Here is an 11833-nt window from a genome sequence, read left to right as displayed (position 1 = left end):
ACTCAACTTCAATGTAATTACTTAGCTACTTCACTCAGTATATTCTATATACTATATACTAGCATATTCCAAGTGGAACGAAACAAATCTGTTGAGAAATGGTGGAGATCGTGTTTTCAGCGTGACAGCAGCCAAAATCACGATTTCAGTGTCACCTGCCGAGGCTGCCGACGTCGGACATTGAATTTAACAGCGTGTTTCATTGCAGCTGCAATCCGTGAGCGCGTGAGCAAGTAGCGAGCGCTGAGCTGGGCTACCACATCCACCATATTTTTTTGCTCAACCCGCGCATCCGAGTCCGAGTCACGGACTTCATAATCCATCTACTAGTATGCATCAATACCCACATCCACATACATTCCCTCAGCAATATTTTACACATCATTAATGATTGCATTTAGTTCTATATAATTTTTCGGTACATACTGTAGCTCACAGACTTATAAGTAGCGTCCTAATCAATCACTGTTGAAGTTCACGAATCCCGAATCACGAATCACGAAGATTCTAACGTCTGCCGAGCGGACTGTAGATTCGGCCAGTGTGACTGTCCGTTACTATTCGTGACCTGAGTGTGACTCACGAAATTGTGGACCGTCACGAATAGAGCGTAAGGGATAGTATGTCTTTTTCTCTTCTCTTGCAAAAAGTCTCGTCGACATCGTACTCTTGAAAGTATTGGTATTCTATCCCGAAGCGAGGTACGAGCGAGTATTGCTTAGAATATGACTTTCAATTTGTGACAGCGGCAGTGTAGCTCGTGGCCTCTCTTGTCTTTGCACCACCGTGACCCACAACTCCCTTGTCCTCGTCTCTCAGATCCACGCAGCCTACACTACTACTGGTACCTAAAGGTAGTCAGCTTCAACTACACACTAGTACTACATCCCTCTTTCAGAGGCCTGGGTGGCTGTTACCTAGACATGCTGAGTTTGATGCTGCGAGGTTGCCTACCCGTCCTCGCAGCTCGCCTCGTCTCTCCTCTTGCGCGGGTTGGGACCGTTATCGGGGCCGGATTGCCCTTCTGACCTTCCACCAAAAAAAAGAACTTTTTTTCTCGCTACTTCTACCAAGACCGCTGCACGACAACAAACACAGTCTAGTGTCACCGAAATTCCTCAAATCTGACACTTCCTTATTCGGGACATTTCCCGTGCTACATGTGGGTATGGGCATTGGGCATGTGTCATACATTGTCGAAGTTCATGAGACGCACGGCAGCCAATCCCCGAGCGTGGAAGGTTCTTATCAGTATGATGCACTTCCCTGAGGTACTCGTTCATCAATTTCCACTCCAGCACACTAATTGCACCCAATCAGTGTGCCCCGTCCATTTGGCAATGACCATCCCGGTCTCCACCTCTCGCAACGTCACTATCCTATCAGTGCCTCCACTCGTAATAGTTTTGTCGTTTGGAGTCAATGTTATGATAGTGAATGCTAAACATAGAGTACCCTCATCTCGTCATCTGTGATGTCTCCTATCTGTGTATCTCGTCCCACGAACCTGTGATGATTCGTCTCCCAGGCAGGTGTACAACATCTTGTACCTTGCCAGGGAGACCTCTCATCGTTTGACCGTTGGCGTCCGTGCTTCTTCCCATTGGTCATAGACAGACATGGTCGGCGTTGGCGTGTCACAGCCGATCGTGGACTTTGGCTGCTCACTGTTGAATTGTGTCTCGTTTGATCCATGCGTCTATGCAGTGACCACCAACCTAAATTTTGAATTCATGTTGGGTCCTTGAACAATTCTAGAACGCAGATCAGGCTGTGCGTGGGAGGTGACGAGATTATGGACCAGCAGTGGAAATATGGCACGAACCTTCGGTTCCAGCTATATTATCACTGTAATTTGATCACAGGACCGCCTAGGTAATAGATCAAAGATGGGGCGTACGCCGGGTGTTTGATGGTCGTAAGCTGGCACGCAAGAAAAATACCCAAACTCAACATTCCGAAATCCCCAGTACCCTTTCAAAAAAATCAGGGTCCCAGAACTTGCAACTTCTTCACTTCTTCATTTCCCCTCCGCCCACTTCACCACGACCTAATCCTGCAGGCAGTGCAACATTCTATTCTATTACGACACATTCAACTGTGTATCACTCGCCATAATGATAGTTTTTTTGTATCAGCACGGTTTTACACTCGAGTCCCTCCAAGAGCTGCTACTAGTCTCCCTCGGTGGCCTCTGAGTCTGACGTGATTACTATCATATTGACTATGATATTCCGCGATTCCCATGGTGATGGTCTAGACTTGGACGAGGTGATGATTTAAGTTGCAAGTTAAGAACCACGAGGATAGTACTAACTCCTGCCGGTAGGCTTCTTCGTGTTTCGGTACGGCGGCCAACCTATGCCCTTTCACTGCTGACTTGCTGTAAAACACCGTTACCATTCATTCACAGTAGACGCTCGTCCACTGGTAATAAATAGCTGTGGCCTTCCTACACCCTCACTTTCAGCACCTTGACGTTGTGCGCTTTCTCTCTCTCAGCACCGTGATTCATGACCCACACATCCTTCACTCTGCAACAGAACATTTATAAGGCCAAACATGGGCCCATCACCATTGAAGACGTTGACGAGAAAAATATCTCTTCTCTAGCCTTGCAGGGTATTATCAACTCAGCTTCAGACGCCTCCGTTGGTGTGGCAGCCGCATATCACCCGGACTGTTCTCTTTCCTCTTTGGCATTTGCGACCCTCACTAGAGTGTTCATCGTCCACTTCTCCGCTGCGAATAAACAGGATCCGCAGCAGGAGCAGAAGAAGAAGAAGAAGGGCCAGGAACAACTGCCTCCTGCTTCCCGAGGACGCATCCTCATACAAGACCAAATTCTGTGCAACATCGGCATCAAACTCTATGGGTATAGGATAGACAGAATCGCACTTGCTCTCTTCCGAGACTTCTCGCTTCATATAAATGGCGCAATTGACATCCTGTCGGCATCTACCACTGATGATCGGCGCTCCCTCCAGGCAATTATGAACGCCTTGGGTGGCGAGGGCTTACTCCATAAGGACAACGTGGAAACCCTGTTCGCTCACAGAGAGGGTAGCGCAAAATCCAAGGATGTGGCACTCCAGGCTTGGGTAGCATGTCGTGCTTCCACATTTGATGCCATGGCGCTTAAATTTGCTGCCATATCTCAAATCGACACAAACACAATCCCGGATATAGTATGTAATCTTCGTCATGTCATATATCTCTCCTTCTAATCCAAAATGTAGCATCTGAGCGCGCTGGCCAAAATTTCTCGTGATGCTGAAATTATGGATTCTTTGAAGCCAACACAAGTCGTCAACAATGTCAATGCAGACCTCAGCTTCAAGAAGGGCAGTATCAAACTCGAGTGCACTCGCTTCAGTACACGTATTATGAAGTCTGAATCTCAAGTATGTGAATTTATGATACATCATGCCATCAACTTTAAGCGTTCGCACTTACAGGTCATCCACATCGAAACGCTCAATGGAAAGACGATCACTGGTCGCGTAAGGCGAATTAATGGAAAACAGGCTCATATTAAGGTCCAAGGCGTTTCAAACGCTCCGGGAAAGGTCCTCTCTGTGACCACTTTCGGGAGAGCAGACTTGACGGCCGCTGAATCAGTCAGAGAAGATGTAGTACTGAGAACGCTTCAAGGCAACATCACATTGACTAAACATCCATTCTTCCGCAGCATCTGGGCACCATCATTAAATGTCTCATGGCCGCCCCTGTGTACTTCCACCGCGTCGTCTGTCTACTATCCTAACGGCCTATTGAACTACTCGCAGTATTGTGCAGTGGAGCGAATTATTTCGCAAGCGGACAGTGATCGTCTATTACTTATCCAAGGTCCTCCTGGCACTGGAAAAACAACAGTCATAGCGGCTAGTGTCAACAGTATGATCAACACCGGCCCTAAGGAGCGTACAGTTTGGCTTGTGGCGCATTCCAACGTTGCTGTCAAGAATATCGCAGAAAAGCTCGATAAAGTTGGCTTCCGTAATTTCAAGCTTCTTGTATCCAAAGATTTCCATTATGACTGGTATATCGTGCCTCCCTCATCTACCCGTTATACTAAGTCTTTGTGTTTCAGGCACGAACACCTCTACGAGAGACTGGAACATTGTTTTATACGATCTGACTCGTTTGGCGGCGGGCCTGTGGCTGTTAGCCGACGTTTGCTCAACAAACACACAAACGAACACACGAGAGTCATACTTTGCACATTAAGTATGCTGTCCAATCCTCATATTGAAGAATTTACTCGTCAAGTTCCGGTTCAAACGGTAATAATCGACGAGGCGAGTCAAATCGAAGTGGGAGACTACCTGCCGCTGCTTCGGCGTTTCCAACGCAGCCTCCAAAAAATGGTGTTCATCGGTGACGACAAGCAACGTAAGACCCAGGTAGTTCTTCCATCTTATACTGACTTGGGTATCAGTGGCGCCATTTGGCCAAGATGACGTCGAGCAGCTGCAAAGTATTTTTGAGTTCCCGCACCTTCGACAGCGGGCACACTTTTTGAATATCCAATGTAAGCTCGTATCTCGACTCTGTCCCCTCATTGTTTGAACTTTATCATTCAGACCGCATGCCACTTGTCATTGGCAGCTTCATTTCCCGTCATGTATACACTCATCAACTTTTGATGACGGTGCACGATATCACTAGCAATAATGCATGTCATTTCCTAGATGTCAAAAAGGGCCAGCAGCAGAAATCGGGAAAGAGCTGGATAGTACACTTCTCCTCATGCTCGTGATATACCCGCCTCACTACATTGCCTTAGAACCAACAAGAGTTATACGTGGTTATCAAGCTCGCCCGTATATACAACAACCAGGGCAAGCAGTACAGAATCCTCACCCCATATGATGGTCAGAGGTCTGCGATCGAAGGGCAACTTAAATCAGCGGAGCTTCCATGGGAGGACAAATGCTTCAACGTGGACTCCTTCCAAGGCAAGTAGTTTCCTGGACATGCTGGAGGGATTTGGCTGACACGCGGTGTAGGAAATGAGGAAGACCACATAATCATCTCTCTCGTCCGTACCCAGGGTGTAGGGTTCTTGAAGAACTCGCGCAGGACGAACGTCATGCTGACACGATGCAAGAAAAGCATGATCATTTGCACGAACCGTGATTTCGTGACGAAGGGTGAAGCAGCAGGCACGCTAGTCGGGAAGCTTGCTCTTACCATGGGCCCCGATTCTTGGTTGGACAGTCCTGATAGAGTCAATAAAACATAGGGTAACTTGGACTATTTGCATCATACTTCTCAGTTGAGTTTTGGGACTTTCTTGTCGCATATTGCACTGTAGTTTGTATTATATGCTATATAAGGCAGGGCCCACGTATCCTATCATGATATTATTGAGCCACATGAGAACTTGTACTTGGTGCGTACATCGAAACCACCAGGAGGCCACCTCGGCGTCAAGGTCGAACCTGAGTGCTGACCGCCCAAAATATGTTGCTGCTCTATTATTGACTACGAGACAGAGATGTCAATGTGAGGCTGGGTGAAACGAATCAAACAAGAGGCAGGAGCTCTGGCTCGTAGTCGGTAGTCCTGCGCCCATGTTGCAGTCAGTCCTCGATAGATATTGGTGTGCAAGCTGCGTAAGATGCTCTTCGAGGAAATAAACGCGTAGTTTGATGTTAAAGTTGTCTTTTCTGAGAGTCAATGTGCTGTTGTGCAATGTGCAGGTTAGTTTAACAGAGCTGGGTGGCGGGGTTTAGTTTACCTGTCCTTGGTCTTCTAAAGGTAAAGCAGTGCCTTTTCCTCCTGGTGCGCTTTGTCCTGGATGTCGTGCACGTGGAAGTGGTGTATCTGGGCCATCGCCGTTGCTAGGCGCGGGTGATGGTATTGACGGGACACGGAGTAGTCTGCCGGGTGTACACGCACTTCTGATTTGGACGAAAAATTGACTGTCCTTTGGGTAAGGTTTGCAGCCCAAAGAGGTGGCGAAGAAATATATCCGTTGAGTATCTAGTACTATATAAGTAGAATTATTGTCAGTTGTAGTCAGAATGAGTAGAAGTGAGTCCGAGTGACTACCGGGTTATGCACGACGAGCGGCGGAGAGCATGTTGCCAGAAACGGTTGCCATGAAATCGTGGCTGCAGACACTACTAGGTGCAAAGCCGAGTGGGAGTTGATCAATTCTGGGAGGCGCGAACCTGGAGGTACAACGACACGAATCCCGGGCCCCGAGGCCGGAAGCTAGAACTGCAACTCCGCCGATTTAATTAAATCTCATAATCCTATATACCAGCACTCACAAGCAATATCGGACGGAGTTTGTTTCGCTGGGGTCTGCGATGGCGCCGCGCCTTCAGCCTGAACTTGATCCAGCGGCAGATGTTCCGGTTCGGTAGGGACATAGCTTGTCACTATGGTATACAAAGAGGGCGGTGAGTTAATAACCCCTTCCATGCTCTCTGGCATCTTTCTCCTAAATTCGATGCAAATTAGAACATATTTTCAGGGTAGGTTTTTCAGCTTGCCATTGCATTCATGAAGTTTTGAAGACACGTCCATCAACACGCGCACGTGACCTAACAATCAAAATCGCTACATTCGGTTTATGTTAACGTTCTGATTACATGAGATTTCCCTGGAACAATAATTTATTTCAGTCGAAGAAATTCCTGCTAAGCTGTTGCAAATTCTAAAATTTTCGTCGACAACTGCACACCGGACCAGTCGCATGACCAATAGTCGATCATAACATCGTGACACTGAATTGCACAGCACTACGTAGATCTCGCAAGCAAGACCACAAATTAGCAGCACACGGACTCAACCATGTGCCGCGAAGAATTAAATGACTATCAATACACAGTATGACGTGTCGTAGCGCTCGTTAAAGGTCGTGGAAATACATAAAAAAAGACAAATGCCTCATGGTCAAATATATGAAGACTCGTGGCAAATGATGTGAAGCATCATGGCAAAGATGCATCGTGGCCGCGGCGAAGATATATGGGTGCATCCGCAGCAAGATACAATAATGCCTGGCAGCGGAGATTCAATCTCTATCTCATCAGAGCAGGGAAGCCAGCACGCACAAGTCTGCTAGCTACAAGCTACAGACAAGGACGACTTCCGCTCGACGAAATGGCCAGAAGACAGATCAGCACGGCGAGCTTTCCAACTCGAGCGTGAACGCGTGCAACATCGATCGTTGTATCGCATCATTAGCGTGGCGACAAGCTGAGGCATGGTGAGGACAGAGGGCATGGGGGCGCTTGTGGGCGGTGGGGATGATCGTGGCGAGGGCGTGTCAGATGATAGATTGTGGGGGTTTAGGCTTGTGTCGGAGTGTATAGATCGGGATGACTGTTCTTGCGCGCAAGGAGAAATGGATGCGTCATCATCGAGAGGCACCTCCTGGATGCCATCAGTTACCAATGACCATCCATATTCCATAAGTCGTGTCTGAATCCTACGTGCCAGGAGCACATCCTGCCCCTCAAGGGTCTGTGCATCAACTGGCGCAACATCCTCTCCAAGAACACAGTCCCACGGATCTGTACAGCAATTCGATACGAGGCTTCGATGCACGGTAGCGAGGAGCATGAGGTCCGCGACTTGGCGCCAACTCTTACGAGACCGCTTACGCACAGCCGGGTCTGCACTCCCGGACTTGCTATTATCCCTTGACTTGGACTTTCTATCCCGTTTGGGACTCGTTGGCTGGGAGAACGTGGCGATAGCTTGGGAGCGCCGTTTACGAAGACGAGTTTGCGCAGAGCACGGGGAGGCGGTGCCATTACAAGATGAGAACGGAGCTGATGGAGAAGATTGCGAATCAACGCTATCGGTTGTCCCATCGAACATATCGACATCCATTATGATGGCGACATCATGTGCAGGTAACGTGGAAGGGAAGGGTATGACACTCCGGACGTCTAGTAGATCGGGAAGAGATGGTAGGAGCGCCTGCGACTGTGAAGAGCTAGCGCATGTCGCTGAAAGGGAAAGGGTGGGTGGGGCTTTGGACGGGCGGGAAGCGAATGGGAAAAGAGGGTTATAATGCTTCGTCGATGGTGAAGACCTGATACGACGCTGCAAGTTGGTTGCATCAGCAAAAACGGATCCCGCCCGCGTCACGCGCGATGCGTGGTCTCTAACTAGTATTGGGTGTGCTGCCATCGTTAAAGCCATGGTGCAGATTTTCAACTCGAACTTTGACTCGAACTCGAATTTTAACCTGGGAATCAGTGATCTGATTTGATCGTTGTGCGAAAGCAGTCCACAGTAGACAAAAGATGAGCAAGAGAGGTGTTAGCGGAGGTTAGAATCTTCCAGCGATAACCAGCTGTGAGATAAAAGAAAGAGAAGAACAGTTCAGCCCCAATCTTTTCGCCAGCGGAACTCAGACCTTTATATAAGGCGGACTGACCGGTCCTGGCTAGGGAAATGTGAAAGGTGTGAAACACTCTTTTGGGGGGAACACGAGGCGAGCTATCCTCTTAAAGACAAATAAAAATAAACACGATCCCACGACGCGTCTGTCACGTGTATCGTGACATTCAACGAAGGTGCTATGTAGAATCGGAACTCCATACTTCCATGAAGGTTTTGAGCTCTATGTACTTGGTGTTAGTGCGGAAATCCACGATGCTGGCTTCGGATTGAGATCTAACCGGATCCACAGACGCCAATCGTGCCAGTGGCTGCGCTTCCGACACGACGACTAAACTATGTACATAACGCTAACGAGACAAATGAAACCGCCGTGGCCACAAGAGTGACAATTTCTCAGGTAGTGACTAATCCACAATTTTCGCGCCAGCCCGTCTCCAGATTTCCACCACAGCTTCATTTCCAGCATTAACCGCATTCTGCACTGCAAGCCCCACGTAACCCGCCTCGTTCTCCATCCCCCCAAGATTCGCACCTGCGCTCACAAGCGTATCAACAATACCAGCATGCCCCTGGCGTGCAGCCTACTAACGTCAGTCACTTAAACCAAAACTAAAACCACACAACACTCACATAATACAAGGCAGTGTGTCCCAATTCGTCCCGAAGATGCACCAACGCACCGCTCTCTAGTAATTTATCGACACACCTCATGTTCCCGTTTAATGCGGCGATATGTAACGGACTCCGTCCACTTCCCGCATCCAGACAATTTACAATACCTCCTGGTACGACAACATCTGCTGTTCCCTCAGCCACACCGGAACACGAGGCTGTGCATGCTGAAGTAATGCAGAACGCGAGTCCCTCGACATCATTCCGCGCGACAGCAAGATGCACGAGAAACGGTAAGAGCGCAGCCTCCGCACTTGCGCGTTCTGCGGCAGTACAACTCCACGGAGCCGCAGCTTCCTGCGCTTCTTCTCCAATCACAATTTGAGGGATATCTGCCTTCCGTGCAGACGAAGAGAGACGAACAAATTGAGAAAGCAGTTCCGAAATGTTGGTGTCCTCGTCATCTGATGACGGCGCCGCAGGTAGAGATGGCACCGGTGGTGTGAGCTCACCTCTTAAAGGAAGGCTTATAAGTGAGCGTACTTCGGCTGCGGTGAGTTTGGGTTTTGCTAGAAGATAGCTAAGCTTGGTAAGAGCACACTTCTCGATGGTCAGTCAGCTGAGACGATAACTAAAAGATGACACACCTCGGGAGTCATGTCCCCGCCGGGGACAACACCGGCTTGGATTAACGTTTGTCCTGTTTCGTAATCACCTGATACAGAGCCTTTGATACATTGAGAGATAGCAACGATGACGACGCCTCCATCGCATGCATCCTTGAATGCAGCGAGGAGATCTGGACGTTGGGAAGCGTTTCCAGCACCAAATGTCTCTAGAACGATACCACGTGTCGGCGGGGCAAGGAATGCACGAGCAGTGGCGCCTGTCATGCCTGGGAAGAGACGAAGAGTTGCTGGAGAGTGTCAGGTTGAATGTAAATGTATCCTGTGGGTGCTTACCGACATGGGGACTCATTTCTTTAGGGAGACGTGAGTAAAATTGTCAAATGAATAGGAGCATTAACGCTTTCCTTTATAGGCTCTGAATCTTCGAAGGCTAGTCTGACGTAGGACGTCGTTCCAATTAACAACTATATCTATTCCAACTAAAAGAAATTTTATGACCAGTGCAAGGACGATGTGTGCTTACGTACCGTTTACAAGTGGGGGAAAATTAGGGCTATGAAAGGCATTGAGGTCGTAGGAAGAGGCCTTAGATACTCTATTACCGCGGTACAAGGTATGGTTGAAATACAAGCTGCATTCTAGAACGAACGATAAACCACGGCTAGACGATCAAAATGTCAAAATTACCTGGTATGATGTAGTTGCCTGCAATAGACAGTGCGCCAAGAAGGTTGTCGACAGCGTCGTTCCGAAGTTGTGAGAGAGGTATTTGAGCTCCGGTAATGATCTAGTCTAGTTGCGTGAGGACGATCATATTATTGGAGAATGCAAGACGTACGACAGTTTTACCTAGATCCTCGAGCAGGAAGCTGAGTGCGCTGGAAGTGTATGACATGGTATCTGTGCCATGTAGCACTACGAATGCATCAAAAGAATTGTAATTTAGCTCGATCTCAGCGGCTATGCGGATCCAGTCTATCCTAGTTAAAATTGTAAATGGGAGAAATCTAAGAGTAACGCAAAGGATGAGCACCGTCCATTTCCATGTTGCTACTATCAAGAAGTGGATTCCACTGATTTTTCTGAGCTATCGACTGAGTGATGAGAGTATACGGACGACTGACCTCGAGAATTGCATAGCGTATGCGTTTCGTATGACCGTGTCCAGGAACGACACTTCGAGGAGTTACAAGACTCGGCAGACGTGTCTCATAGACACCATCAGCAACATTTCGACAATCTGGTTGCTCGATCACTCTCTGAATCTGCGAAACTATAGACGGAAAAAGGATAGCTGTGTTACGAATCGGGCGGGAGGACCTGACGAGAAGGGTGGGCTGATTGGATGCAATCGGAGTCGTGATGTTATCTGAGCTGACTGGAGTGGACTTCCCGCTATTGCTCCATTCTCTATAGCCCTCTACGGATGCAGCATTGGAAAAGAGGGAGTCTTGCAAAGGATCATGGAAGCGTTTTTGGCTCCGGAGGGTGTCGGTGAGGAAATAAGGCTCGGGAACGTAACCTCGCGAGCTGACAAGCATCCCGATGGTCCCGCCTGTGTATATAACCAATACTCTGGCTTCGTCCAAACGCGTTTCCATCGTGCATGGACTCGTTAACAATTGTCGACCCTAGTATTATGGAAGTACAGCTGATCCATCTGGTCCACAGTGGCACATGTTTACTTACTAAGCACTCCCAAAAAACGCAAAAGCGGAACGGGCGGACGAGAGTAAGACTTGAGACTGGTTGAAGAATCCAGTGAGGGGCGGGACGCGGACAAAAATCCTGGCGACGGTTGGAGTAGGTATATATGTCAACGATGTGGCTTAGTTGAGCTGCCAAAGCTTTTTGAGCAGGAGGAGCGTGCTGCAGAGAGCTCGGATGACATACAGAGTACTGCTGAGAGTTGCCGAGCGAGATTCGAAAGAATTGAAAGTTTCTCACCCCACGTTTTTTGTTCTTTAACTTTGCTTTAACTGGGTTGTTTAAACGGCAACACTCTCAGCAAGTACTACTACTCCATCGACTGAGAACTGATGCATCAGGCTTTACTTGTTTCCGATGTCCTCCTGTACATATTCACATACTACGTGGATCGCGAACCGCATATGAATATTGCCAACAAGCCGCCAGTGTCTCCGGGTCAGAAATCGCTTGCATCGCTTGCAGCAACATGCAAAGCCTTCCACGAACCCGCAATGGATTTGCTGTGG

The 11833-nt window shown here is 48.4% G+C and overlaps 3 protein-coding genes across 3 annotated transcripts; 1 reads left to right on the top strand and 2 right to left on the bottom strand.

The window, feature by feature from the left end:
* Positions 1 to 2513: 2513 nt before the first annotated feature.
* EDB93DRAFT_1298989 (P-loop containing nucleoside triphosphate hydrolase protein) lies at positions 2514 to 5466 on the top strand (the record flags this gene model as incomplete). The annotated part of the gene is made up of 7 exons (XM_041454653.1): positions 2514 to 3188; positions 3240 to 3404; positions 3459 to 4042; positions 4094 to 4395; positions 4587 to 4738; positions 4790 to 4961; positions 5013 to 5466. The coding sequence occupies 7 exons, from the start codon at positions 2514 to 2516 to the stop codon at positions 5246 to 5248; spliced, it is 2286 nt and encodes a 761-aa protein (XP_041304896.1). The 3' UTR covers positions 5249 to 5466.
* A 1156-nt stretch (positions 5467 to 6622) lies between these two features.
* On the bottom strand, positions 6623 to 8503 carry EDB93DRAFT_1164183 (uncharacterized protein). Its single transcript, XM_041450129.1, has 2 exons — positions 8390 to 8503; positions 6623 to 8326 (listed from the first exon to the last, which is right to left on the bottom strand). Exon 2 carries the CDS (start codon positions 8170 to 8172, stop codon positions 7081 to 7083), a length of 1092 nt encoding a protein of 363 aa, XP_041304895.1. The 5' UTR covers positions 8173 to 8326; positions 8390 to 8503; the 3' UTR covers positions 6623 to 7080.
* EDB93DRAFT_1164182 (asparaginase-domain-containing protein) lies at positions 8504 to 11578 on the bottom strand. The gene is made up of 11 exons (XM_041450128.1): positions 11307 to 11578; positions 10742 to 11248; positions 10651 to 10690; positions 10456 to 10592; positions 10305 to 10404; positions 10145 to 10255; positions 10027 to 10096; positions 9951 to 9973; positions 9636 to 9904; positions 9007 to 9588; positions 8504 to 8957 (listed from the first exon to the last, which is right to left on the bottom strand). Exons 2-11 carry the CDS (start codon positions 11216 to 11218, stop codon positions 8781 to 8783), a joined length of 1986 nt encoding a protein of 661 aa, XP_041304894.1. The 5' UTR covers positions 11219 to 11248; positions 11307 to 11578; the 3' UTR covers positions 8504 to 8780.
* Between the last annotated feature and the right edge of the window lie 255 nt (positions 11579 to 11833).

Source organism: Suillus bovinus, assembly GCF_016758785.1.
Source record: "Suillus bovinus strain UH-Sbo-P2 chromosome Unknown EDB93scaffold_55, whole genome shotgun sequence".
NCBI classification, from domain to species: domain Eukaryota; kingdom Fungi; phylum Basidiomycota; class Agaricomycetes; order Boletales; family Suillaceae; genus Suillus; species Suillus bovinus.
The sequence above is the reverse complement of the archived record's forward strand: the minus strand, read 5'-3'. Positions and strand labels throughout refer to the sequence as shown.

Bases quoted from the DNA above. Each gene is read 5' to 3' on its own strand.
- EDB93DRAFT_1164182 (XM_041450128.1), bottom strand. From the start codon at position 11,218: ATGGAAACGCGTTTGGACGAAGCCAGAGTATTGGTTATATACACAGGC. The intron at 10,405-10,455 runs GTACGTCTTGCA...CAACTAGACTAG, and splicing joins AGGATCTAGGTAAAACTGTC to ATCATTACCGGAGCTCAAAT. The intron at 8,958-9,006 runs GTGAGTGTTGTG...TGACGTTAGTAG, and splicing joins GACACACTGCCTTGTATTAT to GCTGCACGCCAGGGGCATGC.
- EDB93DRAFT_1164183 (XM_041450129.1), bottom strand. From the start codon at position 8,172: ATGGCTTTAACGATGGCAGCACACCCAATACTAGTTAGAGACCACGCA.